Source organism: Elgaria multicarinata, chromosome 8 (genome assembly GCF_023053635.1).
Source record: "Elgaria multicarinata webbii isolate HBS135686 ecotype San Diego chromosome 8, rElgMul1.1.pri, whole genome shotgun sequence".
Taxonomy (NCBI): Eukaryota; Metazoa; Chordata; class Lepidosauria; order Squamata; family Anguidae; genus Elgaria; species Elgaria multicarinata.
The window spans coordinates 92,336,011-92,360,932 of record NC_086178.1 but is presented as its reverse complement, the minus strand read 5'-3'; the positions used below and the strand labels follow the sequence as shown (position 1 = coordinate 92,360,932).

General features: G+C 42.4%; 1 protein-coding gene and 1 pseudogene across 1 annotated transcript in view; both read right to left on the bottom strand.

Moving 5' to 3' along the window:
- LOC134403180 (cadherin-23-like) overlaps positions 1 to 24,922 on the bottom strand; it is a gene marked incomplete at its 3' end in the record, with an annotated part of 380,609 nt that overhangs the window by 178,150 nt on the left and 177,537 nt on the right. The window contains exon 9 of the mRNA XM_063133286.1: positions 14,143 to 14,221. Coding sequence (XP_062989356.1) covers positions 14,143 to 14,221 — 79 coding nt within the window. The remainder of the gene's footprint in view (positions 1 to 14,142; positions 14,222 to 24,922) is intronic.
- LOC134402318 (glycoprotein integral membrane protein 1-like) lies at positions 2,231 to 3,407 on the bottom strand (annotated as a pseudogene).

The window sequence follows — 24,922 nt, the reverse complement described above, 5'->3', positions numbered from 1 at the left end:
AAGAGCTGCATCCAAGTAAACAGGGAGCAGAAGGTAAATATATTTCCCACAGAGAGAATTTGCTTTGCACATTTGGATTTCTACATATTTATGGCTTCAACACAGCTTACAGAATGAATCTTCACAACCGTGCTTACAGAGAAAATACACCGGAAAAGCTGCAATGTCTTTGTTGGAAAGATTGAGTTGTGTCCAATGGTGTTATTGTGCTAGTGGAAAGCACTTCCATTTATGCAGGGTGGTTTGATTTTTGCTGACTCCTACTGCAGCCCCCGGAAAATCTACTCCAGGGATTGGGGAACCCTCCTCAAACCCTCCTTTCTTGGTGCCCACCAACTTGACCTACCCATCCTACTTTTAATGTTTGTTTTTAAATAACCTACTTGATTGAAAGCATAGTGAAGGCCTCTAGCTGCTCCCATCTTCTCTTCCCATGAACGCCTCTTGGCCACATGTTGGTCACAGACATTCTTGGGAAACGAAGATGGGAGATGGCTGCAGGCCATTTTATGCTGGCACCTAGGATAGTGTCTCAAATTGCCAAATGTGCCCGCAGCTGCATATTCCTGCGCCAGAACAAAATGGAGCTGCCTTGAGTCTCATTTTTCTTGGTAGAAAGGTGGGGTACAAACAAAATAAATAAAATAAATATGTGATATGGTGCTGAAGGCTGCAACAGGAAGGAAGGATCAATGAAGGTTGCCTTGCCATGATACAACCCACTGGCTATGTTCACATGTTACAATAAATTGGATCTCTGAAGAATCCTGACTTATTGTTCACAAGCTGTAGCCTAGTGCATGCTGTCCTTTTGCTCCTGCTAATGGAAAGAGTAGGAGTGGCTAAACTATCCAGAATCAGAAAACATATCACTCTAACCCATGGTTTATTTAACCCATGGGATGCTGAATTCTGGGTTGTTGTGATGTATGGTTTGCTATCTAAGAAAAACCCAGAAAAAGAATCCATGATTTGTTGTGGAATTGTTAACTCTGGATTGTTTAAACCACAGCTTGTCGTTACACATGAATCCAGAACCATGAATTGTTCATGGGATGTTTTGACTGCCTAGAGAGCCAGCTGGCAAGAATGGTTAAAACATCATCATCAACAACAACAACAACCAGGCACATACATGCCAGTACTACAGTGCTGTAAAGGCATTTGGGATACAGGGAAAGAGCAGGTGAAGGAAGAGGGGGAAATCCCCATATGGATTGAAAAATCAAACCATGGTTTGTTTAATCATCTGCCAAACAAACCCTGGATAGGGCAAGAAACCATGTGTTATATAAATGATGTGTTAGCATTGTGTGCAAAGCAGGTTACTGTGTCATCCAAACCAAACAGGAGGTTTTCCCGGAATGCAGGCCAAATGTTCCCAGCAAAGGTTCCGCGCCTTTGCGCCAGCTTAAAAGGGAAGGTGTAGGCCTCTTCCAGACCACTTAACAGACAGGGGCTCTTGGCCTTCCAGCAATGCCCCTGACCAAACAGGGTGTCACTGCTCAGTCCACCAAGATGACACTTCAGTCTCGGTGATCCTTCTGCAACCCCCCAGCCTTTCTCTATCAAGTTCTCATAGACAAGGCTAGCAGGTGGCTGCAGGGAGTAGGGTCATTTTCTCATCCCTGCTCTGAGAACACTGACAGAGATCAACTCACACAGATTCTGACATTGCAGAGGCTGAACAGGCCCAAAGATTTCCAGACTACTTCTAATTACTTCTTAGCTAAAAAATACAAGACCCCGTGGCAATGCCGACACTTTCCATGACACGTCAACATGCATTTGATATATCTTTAACACTAAGAGGAAACCCACGCACACAGAGATTACAGCAACAGGTTGATTCAAATCCTATGGATATATAATAATTAAAAAAGACGTAAGAGCTAATAACCATGAGTTCAATTCAGAGAAAGATAAGTGCATTTAAGTTACATTTAAATCTATTGGGCTTATTAAATTTGCTGATGTTTCATTGATTTCAATTTCACTGCAACTTCTGCACACTTAGTTTCCATTAGTTTGTGGGCTATGAAATTTATTTCATTCTCTGCAGTGGTGAACGTTCGTAGCCTCACAGGTTCTCATAGTAGCTCCAACACCTTCTACCCTAGAGCAGGCATGGAAGTTAATGTTGCAGCATGGACACCAAGCCACATGATAGTAGCAGCCGCACATATGTATAGTGTTATCATTACATGGTTAGCTGAACCCAAGGCAAATTTCACTCCCCATTGTCAATTTTGCTTATATACGGTGGAAGACACTGCCAGGCATTGTCTTCATCTACTGTAGTTTCTACTTGTCTGAAAAGGGACTGACTGGTTGTTTGTAGTGGACTCTCAACATCCACTTTTCTCGTGATGTTTGGAAGTGTGAACAAGGTATCATTGTCCCTGGGGCTGGAATACAGCATGCTTTCCTTCAGCGGAACAGTGTAATTTGTGTGCCGAAGGACTCTTAAATCCTTTACCAATGTATCTATTTTAGTCACCATCTTGCTGAACCTGCTTTCCATCAATTTCTGTCACCTCCTCGTGAACAACAATCAACTGCAAGTTGGAACTGGATGCCATTGGCCACTCATGGACCATAATGCGAACACTGACGATGCCGAATCGCTTCTGATCCAATATGGTGTCTGAGCTTCCACTTCCCAATATTAAAGTCTGACACTTTATCCGTGCAATTCCACTCTTCAGCGGGAAGTCATTTACATACACCTGGCCATTAACATAGGAGATACCAAGGGCAACCTGTCCTTCCTGAATGTCCCTGTTGTTTTCCCACGTATTAACTTTAATCCTGATGCTTTCCTGACTAACAAGCTGGGGGAAAGTGGCTGTGGGGTCTGGAGTGGCCAAGCAGGGGGGGCACCAGTAGAAGGAACCCTGCCATCAGCCAAAAGAACTCGCATGGCCCCAGCCGGAAGACACTGCATATAATCTAGTACCCAATACTGTCACTGCACTTCTTCTCATTCTGTTGGACCAATGGAACCTCCAATAGTTGCTATTACATTAAAAACCATTATTCACTCCCTGTTGTGAGGCTGTGTTCTACGTGACTTCTCTTATCCCAATTATTCTGTTATCTGGATTAAAGCCGCATTCTCAAGCTTCAGCAAATGGATGTTGTGTGGATCCCCTCCCACTAAAACTAGTCACACACACACACACACACACACACACACACACACACACACACACACCAGAGCAAGATTCCAGAAGCAGCTGTCAGCCCCTCAACTCCTTGTGAGGCCAGTTGCTAACTCCCTCCCCACCATCCTCGCATATTCTTTCCAGCTGATTCCAAAACCGATATTGACTTACTGTTTTAATTACTGAAGGCCATTTGTTGGTGTAGCTTTTTGAAATGAAGGCAGCCATTATAAAAGCCATATTTGCGAAGACTGTTCCCAGACTGACACTGAGCCAAAGTAACATGCCAAAATAATAGCACACACTGCTAATTTCCTGCACTATAGCAATATCTGAGAAGCTTAAGGTTGTAGCAGCAGCAAACTTCTCATTTTTTAGTTCCATCTCAGGATTGCTCTACACATGTAGCAGAATGCAGTGGTAGAAATTAAAGATTTGGGAAAGTAGAGTGGATTCAACCAGTACAGAATGCAGGTTCAAGATGCCATTTTAAATGTTTGTTTTAAGGAACTCCCTGCCAGTTAAATCATCGTCGTCGTCATCATCATCATCATCGCACATTAGGGAGAAGGGCTGTAACATAGTTTGCTCCTTGCTATGCTAGTTTTCTATTTGTGGGTTTTCATAAATATTATTCCCACCTGTGGTCTGGTTTATTGGGCTAGGACATGGGTGGGAACATGTGGTACTTCAGATGTTGCTGGACTGCAACTCCCATCAGCTCTAGCCAGCATGACCAATGGTGAGGGATGATGGGAGTTGCAGGCCAACAACATCTGGAAGGACACACATTCCCCATTCCTGGGCTAAGAATAACTCATGGATTGGGTATGTCTGTACCTTTATTGATTGGCAGTAGATTAAGGGCAGACAAAGGAAAATGCTACTTTTTGTAAGTAAACACATACGTAATCAGTGGAATTTATTGTCTTTGGCTTAGACGGCTTTTAAAGGGGATTAGACAAAGTCAGCATCTATCAGGAGTTATAAGCCCATGATGCAACCTCAAGTTCAGAGGCAGTAACCCAGTATGAGTGCTGGTGGTGAACTTTTGTACTCATGCTACACACATGGGTTTCCCCGAGTTATCTGGTTGGCCACTGTGGGAAACAGGGTGCTAAACTAGAGGAACTTTGGTAGTATCCAGCAAGATTTGTCTTAATGTTACTCTCTCTTAGGTAAACAGGTGAGTCTTTAGGGCCCACTTGAAAACCAGTAATGATGAAGGACATCAATTGGAACAGAGTTCCACAAGCAGCCCACCACTGCCAATAAAGTCCTATCCCCTATCCCTACAAGGCTAATTGCTTTGACAGGCAAGCATATAAGCAGGGCCTCCAATGATTATCTCAGAGTATGGGCAGGTTGGTATGGATAAAGGTGATCCTTCAAGTAACCAGAGCACCAACTGTTTAGGGATCTAATGGCCAGCAACACCAGTATTTTAAATTGAGCCCAGAAACACACAGGCTCAGGGCTCAAAGCATTTCAAATGTTCTATTAGGCCAAAGGAAATTTGGGCCTGCAACTTAGTTAGAATATCTCTGCCCCCAAAAAAGAGCCACTGGGCAATTTTCAGAACACAACAAAAAACACACACACACAATAAAGCAACACTGGCAACCATTACAACTGATATAATATAGGTGTCACATGATCTAACTGCTTAGCATCTACCAGCATCTATTGGCCATATTTTGTACCAATTGAAGATCCCAAACTGTCTTTAAATGTAGCCCTGTGTGGACCACATTACAGTAATTCAGCTTCAATATCACTAGAGCAAAGATGGGCAAGTCTTCAAACATTGGGGATGTACTTTGTTTTTTATCTGCCAATCAGAATCTGGCTGGAAAAGACGTATAACCAGGAAATTGTTCTGAGCAACAGAATTGAACAGAATTCAGAGTCTTTCCACAGAAAAATCCCCCCTAGATTACCACACATTTTCTTCGTTTAGTAGTATAAATTAGGGCAAGTAGGAGAATATATTTTGTTGCATAAATGGGACTCAGAAATCCATGCTGATCTATTGCAAATTGGTCAGAGATCTACTAGTAAATTCAGATCTACCTTTTGCTCATCCCTGCACTAGAGGAGGGATAACTGAAACAACTTCCATCTTCTCTAGTTGGTGTAAGCTGGTAAAAGGTATCCAGCATGGCCAATAATCAGGAATGTTAGGAGTTGTAGTCCAAAATATCTGGACGGGGGAAGGCGAAGCCAGACAATACTATTATAATAATAAGACAATATTATGTATACGCATAGAACTGATCACATTCACTTACACTGTTGAATGGACACTGATGTTGAACATTTTCCTGAACTAATCATGATAAAAGAATATTAATACAATGTCAGCCATGTAAGTCAGTGTTGCGAATGTTACAACCGAAGATGAACTGTTTATGATTTCCCCCCACAGCTGTTGAGTGGATAATTGACTAGAAAGGCACCCCGAGCCTGGTGACCTCCCAAGCCCAGAACTCTAGCACACCTGCCTACCCTTAATTCCTCCCTCCCTGATAGTGCTGCACTCTCCCTAAAAGACCAGGCTCACTGCTTGGGGTGCTTCAAGATCTAGGTTTGCTATAGATTCACAGGTAGCATCTATTGAACAAAATATCTTCAGTCCACTTTGGTTTGTGCAACTGCTCTTTCCCTTTCTCGAAAGAGATTATTTTGCTACAATTATCCATGTTCTAGAAAAGGGGTGGGCAGAAATATGTTTTGGACTTCAGTTCCCACCATTCCTGACCATTGGCCATGCTTGCAGGGGCTTCTGGGAATTGAAGTCCAAAACATCTGGAGATCTATTTTTTATCCACCCCTGTTCTAGAACAGTGGTCTTCAACTGGTCCAAACCGGAGACCCACCTTGGATTCCCAACCTGCAACATGGGACCCACTTTCACATTTTTTCCCATGCCCATCATGGAGACAACAGTGTTGCTGCAACCCATTTGAACTGATCTCACAATCCACTTTTGGGTCATGACCCACCAGTTGAAGACCACTGTTCTAGAACATACAGGGTTCTTACTGCAATACTTTATACCTGGGGCTGCCTTTGAAATCTGGTTGGAAACTACAACTTCTCCATTTTTAAAATGCCTAACCCCTGGCTGTCAGTTCCATTACAAGTTAGTAGACAGAGATAACTCTTATAACACACACCTCATGTTTTATGGTTCTCACACTTCACTGGCATGGCAATGGCCATCTAAATTTAAACTCCTCCCTTTATGGTTATTAATAATAGCCTGACTGCCCAACCCTATTTCTGATGTCTTTCCATCACTTGTTGCACCTTGGAAGCTGCCAGGGCATCAATCTCTCTTAGCCTGGAGAGCTCCCTTAAATGAAAAATCTTATCTAGAACAGGTCATGTTATATAACAAGTCACTAGCTTTGCCTGTGAAATGAAAGATGATGAGGTAGAGTCCCCAGGACAGAGGCTATTTCCATAAATCTGCCAAAAAAGGAGCTGTGGATTACTTTAGTGGATTAATTACCTGTCCTTCAAACAAAGCCCTGACCTCAATGGGTGAGCATCTCCAACCTTCCAACCCAGCTTGTTTTGAACACAAAATGAGGGATTATTTCCTATGCAGCAATGTGAAAGGAGGCCTTTTGCTCATTGCCTCTCCTTTGCCAGAAGGGGTTCAGGAAAACTAACAAGAGATCCTCAAACCTTTGGAATTATTCAGTGATGCAGCCTGCTAAGTAAAACTGTTCTGGAAGCTACAGCTGGTGCAGAATGCTTTAGCTGGGTTGCCAAGCCAGGCAACCTATCAGCAACATTCTACACCTGTGCTGAAGGAACTGCACTGGCTGCCTATTTGCTACTGGGTATGATTTAAGAATTAAGTTGTTTCTAGCATATTCAGCCCTAAACAACTTGGGACAGCATCTGATGCTGGCATTATGCCAGCACTCATCAAGTTGCACTAGTGCAACAAGAAACTCCAGAAATTAGCTCAATCTAGCATTTCCCAGGGGATGTCTTTACGGTAGCAGGTTGCCAACACAACGATCCAAAACCCCACGTTTTCACTGCTGCTGGGCGCCAGTGGCTAATCTTGACACTGCAGGGAAAGTGCAAGGTTTTCAGTGCTGGTTACATACCCTGTCCTCTATCCAGACAGACAGCGCCCAATCCGGGATGGCCATCTGCCCAGCTACACCTCCACTGTGACTCTGGAGCAAGGCTTAGGGGCTGCCTTGATGTTGACTTGCACATCCTCACCTCGAAGAAAGTAGGGGTAAGTCCCTGACTTTTTTCTCTGCAGCTGTGGCGGAAAGCCCTGAGGTGTGTGTGTGATCGTTACTGCATCGTATGATTGACGCTACACCACCGCACACCCACCCTGGGGCTTTCGAGTGTTTAGACAGCCCCCAGAGCAGGATAGGTCAGTGTAGCTCCCTTCTGCCAGCTCTGTTGATTTGTTCTGTTTTGGAAACGATGGTTTCTGGTTGTTGTAGCAAGCACTAGCTTCATGTTGCACTAGCAGTCATTCTCACTAGCACACCACCGCCATTGGATACTGCGCCTGGTTTACCTGAGAGACCACCTTCTCCCCTAGATCCCTTTGATCCTTGCGGTCCTAGCACTCAAGCACTGTTCAGAACTTGAGATCTGTTGGAGGAGCCCTCTTCTGCCTCCCACCAATGCAAGACATACTCTAAGGTGGGACATGGGAGAGGGCTTTCTCTGTTGTGGCACCCCGACTGTGGAATGCCCTCCCCCTGGAGGCCCGGCTGGCACTGGTTTCATTTCAGCGCCAAGTTAAGACATGGCTTTTTAACAAAGCCTTTGATGGCTAAATTCACCAAGCCTGCACATAGTTTTAATTGTTTTAATTTGTTTTTACTGTTTTTCGACAAAATGATAGTTTAGGTGAAATTCAGTGACCATCTGTGAATGTGCAGAAACCCTGCTGAGAAATTGAACCACCTTTATTGTTTATCCTTTAGCGTCACTTAAAATTCCCCACATGTTTCAGCTGAGTAGGGGCCCTAGAATTCACTTTGACTTCTCTTTAGGTGAAATTTCAGTGGCAATTCTACTCCTTAACCAACCCAAGAGTCTTTTTCTAGAAAAGGGGACCTTCAGCCATGTCAACCCAAGAAAGGAAAATATATGTGAGTTGATAAGGCAATGTGATTGCACACTAGATATCTTTGTAAGTGAATCACTTGAGCTCGACCTTAGTCTTTTCTTAAAGTTGTTATGCTTCATCTTCCAGTTTTATTGTTCTTCTGTCAGGTGAAAACCTTGTATTTGTAGAAGGGCTGTATATATAACAGTTTCTGCAGTAAGTTCTGAAGCAACAATATAAACCACATCTGATCCAAAATTTGTATCTCAAAAAAGGACTGTGTGGTCCTAAAGTATTTCTTCTTCACTTCCCCCATATTGTGACAATAAATACACAATTAATTAAAATGAACGATTCCATCATCATCATCATCATCTTTACTTTTCATTGAACATTCCATTTGCTTTTTAATCCTAAATTTAGTTCCAACAATGGAAAAGAGGCTAAAACATTCACTTTCAGTCTTGTTTAGTTAATTCCTAATCAAATTCACCAGCTAGCTTCCATATGTTAGACAGCATAAATGAACATTTTGCAAATTTTCCAGCCCAAGCAGAAAACTTACTCACTGACCTTTACTGTAATAATAGAGGATAATGACAAACTAATTATATATTACTGGATTGACAATGGCAACAGGAGTGAAACATGCCTTTGGTACATGGGTTACTGGGAGTTTTCATTAACTAAATAATTACCACTTAGAACACACACATGCTGCAATTACTGATACCAGGGTGATGAAGTTATGGCCTTCCAGATGTTTTGACTTCTCATCAGTCTTGGCCAGCACAGCCAATGGTGAGGGATGATTAGAATTTATTTTTATTTGGCATTTATGTTGGTAATTTTTGCCTTCCCTTGTTCTTCCCTTTAGTTCCCCATGCTCCAAACTTCCTTTTGATATTTGGACATGATGATTTAAAAATACTGCTGCCGTGTTTTCCTCATCCTATATTTATACCTTTGATTTTTGTGTGTGTGTGTGGTTTATTTGTACCTAAATGCAAGCCTTTACATTCATCTCTGTTGAATTTTTCCAGCCTGTCAAGATCCCTTTGAATCTTGATTGTCTTCTATGGTGTTGGCTACCCCTCCTAGGTTTGTATTACCTGCAGATTTGATAAGCAACCCCTTATAAAAACGTTGAGCAGCACAGAGCCCAGGAGAGAGCACTGCAAGCACTCCACTAGGAACCTTCCTCCAGAAGCATGCAGAGTCATGAACGAGCCCTCACTAAGCACTCAACCTGTTGTTCATCCACCTAACAATAATATCCTCCAGTCCAGATTTTACTATCTTGTCAACAGGGATATCATTGAAAAATGGTCAAACACTTTGCAGAAATCAAGGCATAGCGGGTCTGTTCACACAACATGCTAACCCAGACTTAACAGTTCAGTGTGGGTTGAACCGTGGATTGTTTGTTGAACCGTGGGTTAGTATGTTGTCTGAACCCAGGCATTTTTCAGTGTGGCTTGTTAACCATGCAGTGTGGCTTGTTAACCACCCTGAACAACCCAACAACAAACCAGGGTTCTCAAGGTGGTTTTTTCGATAAAAGTAACCCACCGAGTATGTGTTGTGCGAGCCCAGTCACTGGGCCTGTTCAGATGTCATGCTAACCCACTGTGGATCACTCAGAAATGGGTTAGTATGTCATGTGGGGGTGTTCCTCCCACGATGGATGAAGTACCCATCCTCATTACCTACCCTCTACAATGGGAGTAACAGGCCTCAGGGGTGTTTCGTATGGTAGACTCTCTGTAGTTTGTGGTGGCCAATCCAGGGGAAATCTACACAACCATAGAGATGGCAGACTAGAAGGTCCGCCACTTCCAGTGATGGTCTAGGTGGTGCAGACTTTCTTTATGGTTGCCATTGCATAGCAGCTGCTGGAGCGGCTGGGATGTGTCTTTCTCCACCATGCCAGCTGCTGGGATAACTGGCGATAGCAGAGAGAGGACACAAAGCTATCCACAGAGTGGGGATGGGTAAATGAACCATCATTTACATGGGTCCCAGTCGTATGACCTTGTAGTGGTTTCCTTATCTCTCCCCTCCCTCCCCCCGTACACATGTGAACAGGTCCACTATATCCATGATCCACTAAACAAGTAATTCTGTAAAAAAAAAAAGGCAATTAAGGTTGGTCTAGCATGACTTATTCCTGAAAATCCTTTGTTGGCTCCTACTAATCAATGTATTGTAGTTTCCTGGAACCACCTTCTTTCCCCTTTCAAAAATGGTGCTAGCATTTGCTTGTCTTCAGCTTTCCAGCACCAAACCTGTTCTCCATGAATTCTCAATGATTACAGACAGTGGCTCTAAAATAACATCCACAAGCTGACCCACCAGCCAGACCTCTATCCCAAGTTGTAAAAAAAGCAGCCAAAATATAGAAGTCTTAGTCAAGTGACTCAGCAGCCTAAGCAGAGGGGTGGGGGGCGAGAAACCAAAAGCCTAAATGTGAAAATGGAGAGAGAACAGGAGGGAGGGAGAAAGGTGTACAAAATTATGCATGGTATGGAGAATGTGGAAAGGGAGACATTTTTCTACCTCTCTCAAAATACTAGAACCCGGGGTCATCCCATGAAGCTGATTGGTGGGAGATCCAACACAAATAAGAGGAAGCTCTTCTTCACACTGTGCATAGTTAAATTATGGAACTCACTACCACAAGATGTAGTGATGGCCACCAATTTGGATGGCTTTAAAAGGGGGTTGGATCAATTCCTGGAGGCGAAGGCTATCAATGGCTACTTGGCCTGATGGTTGTGTGCGATCTCCAGTATTCGAGGCAGTAAGCCTGTGTGCACCAGTTGCTGCGTGGGAGGGTGCTGTTGCACCATGTCTTGCTTGGTCCCTGGCCGATGGCTGGTTGGCCACTGTGTGAACAGAGTGATGGACTAGATGGACCCTTGGTCTGATCCAGCAGGGCACTTCTTATGTTCTAAACTTTCAAACCAGTGCCAGCTCCAGGCTTTTTAGGGTCCTTGGCCAAGATACCCTCAATGGGTCCTCTCCCACATGAAGTCTTCTCTCCACTATCATCGCCAGCTGCTATTGGTCCTGATCCCCTCTCTCATCATTGCTACCACTGATTGGCCACTTATTGAATTTTGTTAGTCCATTACACAACATCATCAATGTCCTAGATGTCTCCTGCGCTATCTCCTAGAAATCCTGCCTTAAATATCAGAGGTAATGCAGTAATTAAAGTTATTGCTGGGATATTGCAGGATCTCCCCAGTGTGCAAACTCGGCGTTACACTATAATTCCACCACTAGATGGTAATGTTTCATTAAACTCAATGGAGCCTTTCCAAGAAGGGAAGTTTTCAATTCAAAATCATGTGGTTGCATGTAAAGAACCATGTCATCATCGTGAGAAGGCTGCAGAGGATGAAAACCCCAGTAAGGCTGCAGAATTTTTCCTGTGTGTAGAGAAGCTCTTAGCCCCTTCCATTTCTCTTATGTATCAATCCTCTGGAACAGTGGCATGGAAACCTGCCACCTCATACTACAGCATACTGCACCCACACATCTAGAAACAGTTCAAGTTCCCTTCCTTCCATGTTCATGTTGTATTAGTTACATATTTGTTAGCTAGTTTTGCAGCACTGCAGGACAGGTAACTGTAACTTTTCACCTGTCATAACTGCCCTATGAATGGGGTTCTGAAACCCAAGTCAGGGTTTGTTCCTATGTTGTGTAATCTGGCTTTTGAAAAGGGATTCCCCTCTATGAATTAGAAGTCCAAGTGTGTCCATACTGACAATAACCGAGGACATTTTGTACAATCTATCATGGAATACTCAGGAGAGCATAGCGGTCTCTGAATGCCCACTGGACTCTGGGATACCAAACAACCTATAGCCTGCTGGAGGAAGAAGGAATGTAAAAATTTATTCAAGAGGTAGCACCTCTTTTTTGGCTGCATAAAACAAGACAGCAAAATGACAGCCCACCACCCCCTCCCAGCGGACAGTCAAAATGATGTACATCACAATAACTAAGCTCAGCACATGTTGCCAAAATCAGGTGCTCAAACTGCACATGGCTAAGAATGCCATTTTAAATGTCCCTCTTTCTATAGGGATGCGACATTATTGAAAGCACTTGCATTAGTATCTGTTTCAAGCAGATTTTTAAATTGTAGTTTGAGCTTGCAGACACAAACCAAAAAGAAAATGCAAAACTGCTTAATCACTTGTGGCTTTGATGTATTCTGCATGATTTTCTCTGATGATAGGTAGCCTCCCCAATGTGATAGACCCAGGGGCTATGATTAAGTTATTGATGTATGCGAGCAAATGCAATCATGTTTATTCTAAGTGTGAGACTGGCTCTTACTCTGTGTACACACAAGCCCCCCAGGAGTTAGTTCAGGCTATTTCATCAAGAGCACTATTAGATAATGGGTGACGGAATCTGGACTATTACACTGGACACACCAAAGTCAGTATTGATAAATGGAGCCGTTGTTATAACCATTTCAGAATATAGAAAATGTATAAATAGATAATGTATAAGGCTACCTGAAAATATCGGTTCAGGCACAGGCAACTGCCCTACGTCTTCCACAGTGAAACATGCAAAAAAGTTATTTAGCTCCTCTGCAATCTCCTTATCCACCTTTAGTACTCTTTTAACCGAAAGACAAATATTGACACATCAATGTCAGTCATTTCTAGGAATGAGCTTTGATCACAACTCAGTAATCAACATCTGCTGATACTGAATGCAATCTGAAGTTTGTCTGATTGTCTACAAGTGTGATAGTACTTTGGTCTCAGATACAGTTTCTTGTAAACAGGTGACATGCTTGAGAGCCTTATCAAAACATGAAACAAACTGAGATTAGGAATTCAGATCTGAATTTGCAAATGCACAGAACTCAAAACTGACATTTTGTAGACTACATATATTTGGGACAGCTTGCAAGTCTTGTTTTAACTTTATTCATTTTAAAATTTATATCCCACCTTACTTCTTCAGACAACACTACAATTCTATTAAATTCTTGTGTGTATGTGTGTTTTCCAAAAATGTCCAGTTTTAATGCAGACATCTTGAGTTTCACAGCTTGTATAACTTATTTATCAGTGTGGGACATTATAGTTCAGTAAAAAGTAAGTTGCAACCACTACCACCCATAAATGCCCCAAACCATTAGGGGTAAAATATTCAGGCTTAACAAATCTAGATATTGATAGCAGAAACATGCCAAATCATTACACCTTGATCCCTGAAGGTCAGTTCAAGCACATATAAAATGTTTCAGTTATTTACAAATGGATCCCTGTTCTAACATTGTATCTGTCAAAACCTAATTCAGACAGTATTACTGATGCCACATGGTGAATTTACTGACATTGTTAAGAATAAAGAGAGTGTGTGGAAAACTGGCATAATGGCCTTATTTTATTAGTAACCCACATCCATTCATTAATATTTGTAAACTTAATCTTTTATTTCCAAATCAGCAACTTAGTTCCAAGTTGTGAGCTCCTCAAATAATTTTAGTTTTTGTATGATTTGATATCTGGTCAGGTTTTCTCATTTTTTATCATCATCAATATTACTATTATTATTATAATTATTATTGAATAAAGAAACTCCGAGAGCATTACAGAAAGGAATCCTGGACTGCAGAACAGAAGGAGGATCATAATACAATAAAAATGATATAATTTATCAATAAACATTGTAAACAGGGAGGATACCCTTCACATTCTACTGTGAAGGTAGAATGTACTTTATACCTTGGACAGTGTGCCTGAAAGCCTGTCACCAGGTCAGTTCTTCTCACTTCAGTCCAGGCTGACATCAATCATGCTTGCTCCATAGGGACTCTTTATGACTCACCTGACACAATTGTGTAGCCAATACCTCTGGGACGTCCTTTGTCCTGATCAATTGCAGTTATCATGCGCACAGTTGTACCCTGGGGACCACAAAGGAAGGAAAAGGGAGGATTTCAGTGTTCCATCATCTGCTGTTTCCAGTACATCACTTTCATATCATTTATCATGCTTTCAATACCTAATTCCCTTACATTACATTTCGTAATTCATAATGCTTGTTCTTACACATACAAAATATTCAGAATCTCTATGAATAGATCCACTGGCCAGCTTTGCAGCTCTAAAGAGGAAGGAGGACAGTCATCCACATTTTGAAATGGTTTAATTTATTTAATAGGCTATTTGTGAAGAGTTCAAGGGCTACAATTGTTGAATTCCCAGAACAAACTTTCTCAATACAGCCTTTGGATATCTGTTTACTATTCAAGACTTGCACTCTTACACACTTATACAAGCAACTCTCTATCTTGACCTCTAACCCTCAAGATGACACCAGCAGGACTTGACCTATGTTCTTGTGGATAGGCACAAGAGGGATCAGATGGTGGTTTTCTAAAAGTGGATGGACGTTCAGGGGGAATTCTGAAGAGAACACCAATACCATTTTCTTTGTCATTTATCATGAAGCCAGTGAGCTGAAGCTGAAGTTAGGTCACCAAGGTACACCTGGCTATTAGTGCTGGCGCTCTGCTTTTGACTTCGGTCAGTTTCCCCTGGGAGTTGACTCAAAAAAATCTCAAACGGAGGTGATGGGAAGCAGGTACAGCTTTAAAATGTATAAGCAACTCCCCCCCACACACACAAACCATTTTCCTGGAAAAACAGTACATTGTTTTATTTTACTATGCAGTTCCATTCTACCAGTCAGTAGCAACTCAGTAATGAGTATTTGCATACCTTGTGAAAAAATCAGTTTCTACTTTTGTCAGTGTGAAACATGGAGTTACTCATCTTCTGCCCAAAATTAAAATTAAATTGTTTGTCCATCATTCTTTGAATGAGGAATCCTTGTAAACTAGGTAACAAAGGTTTCCAAAGCCATTTTTTTGTTCCCACCACCTCCTGTCTCCACTGAAAAGCCATGCTCCTTGGATAACAAAAAATATAACTGCAAGTGCAGTTTCTTAATTTGAAACAGCCACTCTGAAGGAGCAGGGTACTGATTAAAATGAACAGAGAATGTGTTGAGAGAAAGAATTATGATTCCAACCCAGAACCTCTATGTCAGGTATGTTGTGGCATTCATTCCACACCACTAGCTATGTTCTTCATTCATGTCACTAGGATCAGAATAAAGCTTCATACAGGGATCAATAATGAATATTGCCAATTCACTGGATGAGTAAGATAGCAGTTTCTAAACCAATGCAGAAATAGTTTTAAGTAGCTGAGCAACACACATAATGTAAGCCTCTGTAGAGCTCAAACACACCCTGATCTATGCAAGAAGGCTACGCCTCATTTGCATCAAAGACAGCTCTGGGTGTGTAACGGGAGTTCTCTATTCACTTCACAGTTGTGGACAAAGCACTACCTACAAGGAAATGTGTGTGCTAGAGATTCCCTCCATATCCCCAGTTCAGCATTGGAGTCTTCTTTTCCCCTTAGCTTTTATGCTGAAAGAGGTGAAGGCTATGAATTTCCTCCTGGGATCATGGTTACTCGACAAATCACCATATTTACACACATAATAATAATTAATGTAGTGTGAACACATTTATGACTTTAGACTATTGTGCTTTCCTTGTTTATTGAGACCCAGGGAAAATAGACATCCATTTTGCCCTCAGAAAAAGTGTCAACAGTGGCATTTGTAGTCTAATGAAACAGCAAGAGCACACATCTGCCTTGGCAGAGGCAAACCAACGCTGTAATTCATCAGCTGGAGGCCGAAGGTCAGTCACTTCACTTATATCATTTATCCAAATATCTTATTAGCCTGACTTTTCTATATAACTTCTTTTAGGCAACCATCTGACTGTTTGGTTTTCTTTTAATCTTGTAGCTATGCATTCATAATTAGGTGTGTCATATAAAAATAGACGCTTCTAATAAAGAATCAGAGCAGGCTCCAGATCTTTGAGGGACCTTGAGGGCAAAGCACCTTCAATGGGCCCCTCCCTCAGAGAGCCTGTATGTTGTATTGCTGTCATGGCAGATGGAGATAACATCTACCTGTCTTCAGTCTTCCAGACACATATGCAAGTGCATGTGTGCGCGCGCGAGCACACACACACACACTGTTGTCCAGGAATTCTCAAAGATTACAGACAGCGGCTCTGAAATAACATCCACAAGCTGACCCCCAAACAGATCTCCACCCCAAGTTATGGGGGGGAAAGCGATTTGGAATACAGGGGTGTGGGGTGTGGGGGAAAGCAGTCACAATATAGCAGTCGCAGTCAAATGACCCAGCAACCTAAGCAGAGAGAGAGAGAGCGAGAGAGAGAGGAGAGAGAGAGAGGAGAGAGAATCCCAAAGCCTAAATGCAGTAAAGGGGAGAGAGAGAGAGCAGGAGAGAAATCTTCAAACCAATGCTACCTCCAGGCTTTTTAGGGTCCTTGAACAAGCTACCCTCAATGGTCCCCTTTCCTCGTGGAGCCTATCTTTTCTTTGCCATTGTCTCTAGCTGGTATTGCTCCCCTTCCTGTCTCTCAGCATTGCTACCACTTGCTTGCTTTCTAGGCAGAGAGCTAGTGAACTATTTCTCACCACACCTGTTGTTCAGGGCAGAGTAAGGCGTTGGCTAGACCAGCCTTTATCCCAGGGCGAACCCCGGGATCATTGCTGTGCGTCCAGATGACACACAGGGGATCCTGGGATCAGGGTCCCGGGATACAGCCCTACACTTTGGGCCCGCTTTTTCCGTGGTCCCGGGACCACGGAAGGTGTGGCCCGTTGCCGTGGAGCCAGGAGCTGCACATGGGGTGAAGTGCTCCTCAGGAGTGCTGCGCCCATTGGGGCTAGGGTGGGGGTGGGGATTGGGGAAATCATTAAAAAAAAAACTTACTTTATGTCGCTCTTGAGCTGCTGGCCCTTTAAAAATAAAAAAGGGCGAGCGCGACACCTCTCTTCTTGAGGTCGTTGCGCCTTACATGTAAACAGGGGCGAGATCTCGCATTATTCACAACGTGAGATTACCCCTCCTCCATTCAGGATTATCCGGTAGGTCTAGCTAAGGCCTAAGAGGCAAGTGAACAAGCAGTTTGCAATGGTGAAGAGGACCAGGAACTCCAGGGGGCTTTTGTCAGTGAGCCCCTGGGGTGTGGATCCTTGGCAGATGCTCAGGCATGCCTACCCTTGATGCTGGCCCTATAGAAAAGGATATGTATATCTAAATTCTTTTACTAGACATTCTAGGAAAACATAACTTAGCTCAATTATTTCTCATGTACAGGAAAGAATAGAAGGAAGACAGAATTCTTAATTTTTAAAAGGACAATTATCTCTTTCTCCAAATTTCAGAATATTGGCTGTTTCAATGGATTTTCATCCCATCAACCAAGTTTCAGCTTCACTGAATGCCAGTCTTAGAAAAGACTATGGAATTCAAAAAATTGGGAGCATCCCTTGCAACACTAAGGGAACTGGTCCACTTTAACATAGTTTAAACAAATTTGCACTGTGTAAATTTAATAATAGAAATCTGCAAGAACTTCAGTTGTATAAAAAATGGATATACATCTTACTCAAAAAAAAACCTCTCTCTATCTCTGTAGTTATGTGCATGTGCATCTGTGTGTACAGTCTTTAATTTGCACAAGTATACCCCCATGCATGCACAAGATGGAATAAATATGTTAAAAAGATGATACCTTTCCCGTGTGAATACTTTTGTTTATTCTTTAAACATGCATCCTCATTAATAAATCTAATGCAAACTGGAAGGCCAGGGTTCTAGACTAGCAGCAACTAGCCATTCCGGATGATTTTTCTATTATGGTTTTATAAACTGAAGGGTCAAACTAAATGTAATGAGGCAGCCATATGTCTGCTCTGTTCATACATCTGTTCTGTTGACATATAAAACAAGGGGTGAGATGGGCTCTATTTTTTATATGAAATGGAGTGAGTGGGTAAAAGAAATGAAGCTATCTCTATTCCCTTGCTTTACCTGTGTTTTGCAGCTGCAAGCAGTTTTTTCCTAGCTCACCTCTGATACAGGAAGTGAGCTCGACTAGAGAGAAAATTCCTTGAAGCGATCGTGCACAGCAAGTAGAGAGACAGGATTTAGGTCATCTCATCCACGAGCTCGATTTCATTTTTTTAAAAAATGCATACACCCGTGCTTTATATATGAATGGGGAAGACATGTAAATAAAATGCACACACTGCTCTATCATATCTAGCTTGCCCTAAATCCCCAGCTAAAATCAGTCCCTTACTATGATTGAATTGTCTGGTAGTTCGCTAGCATTGATGGAGTGTCTAAGCATATTTGTTTGCTTACTGCCAACTCAGGAATAATGAAGCTTTCCATACTAGGGCAAGGGCACTATATAACAATATAGTGCTCATATACAGGAATCCTTCTCTAATCTTCTTATACCCCTGTATGTGTGTGCACTTGTCTGCCTTCCTCTAGGTACTGGTACCAAGAAAGAAAGGAATGTCTCTTAAGTTCAGAGGTTTTTTTGATTTCCTAATTGAAACTTACAGTTCATATTGGACTCCCTCAATGGTATGAATGCAAAAAATATTAAATGCTGAAAATGCTTTGAGACCATAGATTCTTCTATTCCAGGCATTTCAAAGACACTTTGCAGATGTATTCACATTAATCTGGAGACATTAACTATAATTCCTTAGTAACTGACCTTTGAATAAAATACAGTGGCTACAACCAGTGGCTACTAACAGAAAGGAGAGTTTCTAAATCACCAGCAGTGATTACATTTTCCAAGCCAGTAAATACAGCTAAAGAGGCTACAGGTCACCACATTTAGCATCCCTCCTTAGTCTGGCAGGTTAGTTTATTCAAAATTTAACATAGCTCAACAGCACAGTGCATCCATTAGATGTATAATGCCTGATATTCAATCCCTGCCATCTCCAGTTCAAGCACCTAGAAATTCTGGGAGGCCTCTGCCTAAAATCTTGGATATCCGCTACCAGTTTACATAGGGAGCACAGGGGTAGATGGACCAATGATAAATGATTTCAGTGGAAGGCAACTCCTCAAGTGATTCATATAATTGCACCTCCTGAAAACTATGTCATTTTTTTATTACTCCATGGCATGAAACCTACTAGGGATATGGATATGGATACTAGGGATATAGCCTCCCTCCACTGTCCCAGAAATTTGACTAACCTTGTCCAAACTCTTTGCTTTCCTCAAGAGAACCCAAGTAGAAATCTCCATATTTGCCTTAAAGTTTCATTTTAGGGAAAACTCTGTGATAACTCTAATATTCACTGAGCCCTCTGAAAAGATGTGACAAAAAAAACCTGTTTTTGTTATTTTCCCCAGACTTTTCGAAGGAGTAGTGAGCTATGAAATGAATATGAGTAGGACAGCATAATTTCCACACAGGCTGCCCAGTCTAAACGCTGGGCTACAAACAATTTGAGAGAGATTATATAAGCAGAAGAATTTTACATACAAGATTTAGTGTTGCCTGCACTTTAGTTTGATCATTCCCATGGGAGCGATATGAAGTCCTGGTATTTCATTTGTATACTAAAGTGCTCCTACATTCCACAGGCACTGGGTAAAGCATGGCCTATCTGACAATTTGCTCGTCACTTGTCAAAAAAGTGGGACCAGCTTAGAATGATAAGCGTCACAAACCGTGCGGTACATTACAAAAGGAAGGCAGCTGTGGAGCAGGGAGGGGTTAGAGATGGTGCAGGAATAGCAATTGGTCAGTAAATATTTATGCGACAGCTTTACCCTAACAAGCCAAACCTTTTGTGGGTTCCATGTGTTATAATCACAATCAGAAATAGCTTAGTATTGTCGATACCATTGTAATGGATAAAGGGTTTTCCTCTCTGAATGACCTTCCTGTTGAATCCAAGGTCAACAGCATATAGTGTATAGATATCAAGTCATCAGGTGATTTAGGACACAATCCTATGCATGTTTAGAAGAAATAAGTCCTACAACTCCCAGCATTCCCCGGCTAAAATAGCATAGCTGGTTGGGGAATGATGGGAGTTGTAGGACTTTTTTCTGTCTAAACATGCACAGGATTGCACCCTTATTTGGCTAGAACTTGGAATTTGGCAGAGTATATGGATTGGCTTCCATTACATTCCTTCTCATTTATACTACTTTCCTGCAAACTGTGTCCTTCTAGGCTAGACCTCATTCTTTTCTCCCCTTTACAATTTCAGTTCATGCTGCCTTTTGAAAATGACAGGTGCATTTATTTTTTTCTGTGATTCTGCTACATAACTTACACATCCTTACTTTCTCTGTAGTTAGTGAGATTCTCCTCAGGCTGTTTTACTCTAATTGTCTCACACATTTACCCATGATATACTAAGGAGTGTAATCTTTCCTCCTGATTAGTGATCTTGTTATATTGCTACAGGTTTCTCTCCCTTTTGCTGCCTATATTTTTAACTTTATTTCAAAATAAAGTTCCTTGCAAAAAGATATAGACTCCCTCTTTATGCTCATAACAGAAAAGTATGATACTAGCCATACTGTCCTGTCCTTAGACATCCATAGTTTTTCACTACAGAGAGAACAAAGCCAAGAATTATTCTTCCACTGAGCTTATTAAATGCAGTCCAGGAATTTTAGTCATTTGCAAAGTTCATCCTGTAAGAAATCTGCACCATACATTATAGGAATGTAAGAGAAATACATTTCAATTCACTTTTTTTATCAGAATTTACCCAGTTCGCAGCATCTGGACCGAACATGGACTTGGACACAATGGCCCCGTTCGGAAGACACCTTAAACCACAGCTTTAACCATGGTGAATAAGGTTTGTGGCTTAGTCGTGGTTTAAGGTGTTTTCTGAACAGGGCCAATCTGTGGTTGAAGTCTACATTTCTGATCTTACAATGTAATTCAGAGATCCAAATAAATGTGTTCAAAGAATGCGTACTTTTGAAAATACACATGAAAAAATGAATACTTTTGGGGGGAAATATGCACAAATACACTTTATCCAGTGGGAGAAGAATGTGTACATTTCAAAGATGCACACAACTGATGCATACATTTGGAAAACACTCATGAAAATACAGATGGATTTTCATTAGGGGTGTGATCCGCTCCGATTAGGAGCGTAGAAGCAGTAGCGGATTGGCCTGCTCCGCCTTACCCAGAGGCGGAGTAGGAGCGGACCGCGGACCCCTAGAAGCAAGGCGAAGAGAAGCGACCATTTTTCAGAGCTCCTAGTTCAGGCGGAGCGCTCCAGTCGCCATCTTGAAAACATTTTGCCATAGGATTGCATTGCGGCAAATAATTGCGGATAACTACGTTCTTTTTGAAGCTATCGTTCTGGAAATTCTTGTGCTCAGAGAGTCGTGGATGGGGGTCATTTTGAGACCACTCTCACCTCTCTGCGTCGTGCAGGTCACGTGCTATATTTTTTTGAAAATCGGGTCAACCGCGCGGCTCAAACGGCGTTTTCGGCTTTTCGCCCATAGGATTGCATTGAGGGAAAGACTCGGGCATAACTGGGTTGGTTTTTAAGCTATTGTTCTGAAAATCCTTGTGCACAGAGAGTCGTGGATGGGGGTCATTTTGAGACTACTCTCAACTTTCTGTGTCGTGCGGGTCGCGTGCTAGAAGTTTTTAAAAAATCGGCGGGAAAAATACCTTTTTCAAAGGGCTGAGGGGCAGAGTCAGCTCCCGGTCATGATCACATGATCCCAAAGTTAGAGGAGGGCATAGGCAAAACGGGTAACTTGGGATTCTGGGAAACTTCTCTTTCTTCATCTGAACGGGCTTTTCCCAGTGTTTTTTAAAACAGTAGCCCCACCAAATGCACAAACACAACCTGAAATCATATACTAAGCCAAGAATAAGAGATAGAAACACAGCATTGCTACCCACCCTAACTTTGGGGAACAACTGAAAAGATGTGGTGCAAGGGGATGAGCTCCCCTAGGGCATCTCATCGTGGACGTGCCCCCACTCTCTCCTGCACTGGAAGGCCATTAGAGCCTTCCAAAGAGAGTAAAACGGTGGAGCAATGCCTATTATGAGTCGAAGTGAGCGTTTACTTCTTAGTGGTAGAGCGATGAAGTGAGCGTTTACTTCTTAATCTCAGAGCTGTTGGTGGCTGTCTTGAGTTGAACTGGCAGCTGCTTCCCCCTCCCCCGGGCACGTCCCCCTATTGCTGGTAAAAGACAGATATAGCCTTTTTTAAAAAAATCTTCTTGCTGTTTATTCAGCAACACTGCTGCTTTTAATTCCACCCCTCCTTTGTTTATTTATTGATTTATTCCATTTTATATGCATTACTAGCTTATCCTTGGCTCACTTCCTTATGCCCCCAGAAATGCCAGCTGCATGCCTGCCTGCCTTCCCTCCCTCCTCCCCTGCCCACCTCGCAGGGATGTTGTGTGTGTGTGGCTTTGACTCAGGGGAGAAGTCCTTCCTGCGCTCACTTGGAGTTTTGGAAGTTCCAAATTTTGCAGGTTTAAGCCCCGCCAAAAAACAGGGGATGATGGGATTGCCTTGAGTCTCGGCGTGCGTATGTATCCCTGGATAAGCTGTCATGGTGGTGAGTTTGAGGTTTTTTTTTAACGTGCAAAATTGACGGAGCTATGGAAAGGGGTGTTGAATTTTCATAAATTCCCCAAAAATCAGGGGATGATGGGACTGCCTTGAGTCTCGGCGTGCGTATGTATCCCTGGATAAGCTTTCATGGTGGCGTGTTTGAGGTTTCTAACGTGCAAATTGATGGAGCTATGGAAAGGGGTGTGAATGGGGTGCCCGGTTTTCAAAAATTCCCCAAAAATCAGGGGATGATGGGATTGCTTTGAAACTTGGCGTGCGTGTGTATACCCCCATGAAGTGTCATGGTGCCAAACGTGAGGTTTCTAACTTGAACAGAAAAAAAGTTGTATAATTTTTTAGCTTTCAATGCAAGCCTATGGGGGGGGGAAACGGAGCGGAGCGGAAGTGGGCGGAGCGGGGGCGGGGCGGCCCGATCCGGAAAATGGTGGATCTGCAAGTGAAGCGGAGCGGGGGGTCCGTTCACACCCCTAATTTTCATGCAGGAAGAAAAAATAAATAAAGCTCACAATCTGATTCAAACTCAAGTGAGAATGAGGTTTAAAACGGAATTTGGAGAACTTCAATCAGGTTTTGCTGATTCCCTAATGGGCCTGACCTCCATGGAGTTTGCATGTGTCTCAGTAAAAGACTCTATGCAGCCTGTGGTTTGGGGAGGAAATACAAAACCTTTGTTTTAACAGTGCAAACAAAGCTTTGATTTGCACTATCCTTATTTGCTCTTATTCTTGCAGTTTACTATTTATTTATTACTGTATTTATAGAACCACCACAACAGAAATTCTCTGTGTGGCTCACAGACAAATGCAATGTTAAAAATCAGCATAAAAAACCAAAAATCAAAACACGTTTTAAAACAAGGAATTTTAAACAGAGTGGTCCAGGCTAAAACATGCCTGATTATTTACAGGTCTGGATGAATAAAAAGGTCATCATTTGGCACTGAAAATATCATAAAAGTTGATGCCAGATAAGCCTGTTCCATGACTGCGGTGCCACCATTGAAAAGGCCCTCTCCTTAGTGGTCATCCACTTCCCCTCATTTTATGGGGTCACTCAGAGCATAGCCTCTGGTAATTGAGTGCTTTTGCTTCCCTCTGTTTCTGATTGCTTTACACAAGTTTTATGGAAAGGACCTGTGAGGAGAGAGCATGCTCCCAATAAGAGTACAGCATGTATCCCCCAGTGAGGCAAATGCTCACCTTTTCCCTTCACATGATGCCTGAAAAATGTGGAAACAGGATGTGTAGACAACTCAGCCACCCTCTTTCATTGCTTCATCATAATATATGAAGCAATCCCATATCACCACATGGTTCCTCCTGTTCATGTCTGCCTTCAGTTTTTCTTTTGGAACGAAAGAGTAACCAGAGGAATATAGTTATTCTTTAGAGGATATTACTTCTGAATCAGAAGTTGTGATTTTCCACCCAACAGTATTCTAGCCACAGAGATTCGTTCAGTTCTCAACTGGGCTTTGCTTGTGCCCACAGTTTATCGTTTCCTGTGAAATAAGTTCATAGGAACCTAAGGTGTCCCATCCCATACATCAAGGAGACTGAGGATTACTAACTATTTCCAAGAAACACCATGGCCTTTGCTTCCTGAATCTGCAGCTGCCATTTTGCAAAGTTGAGAAGGAATGGATATAAATCCTTCATAGATGTGGAGCCCTGAGATGGGCGGGGGGGGGGGGGGGGAAGACAGCCCGCTTATGCTGACACAACATCAAAAGACTGCAGCGTTGGGACACAGACACATCCCTAGCCACGTCCACAAATGTGAATTTGATCCAGTGATATGGATACACTCAAACAGAACCACACAGAAACTGCGTTAAATCCATCACAAAATGTCCTTGCTAAAATGTGGCTTTTACGGCATGAAAACACACAGTTGCTGCGGAGTGGAAGTAACGTCATATGCACCCACGTGCAAGATGCAGTAGCACTACAGTAAATCCCTATGTAGATTGGGCCCAGCAATGTTTGACATGGAAATTGTGATGAATACGGGAACACAGAAAAAAATATCTTTCCTCATAATACACAAACAAAAGGGAGGGAGGGA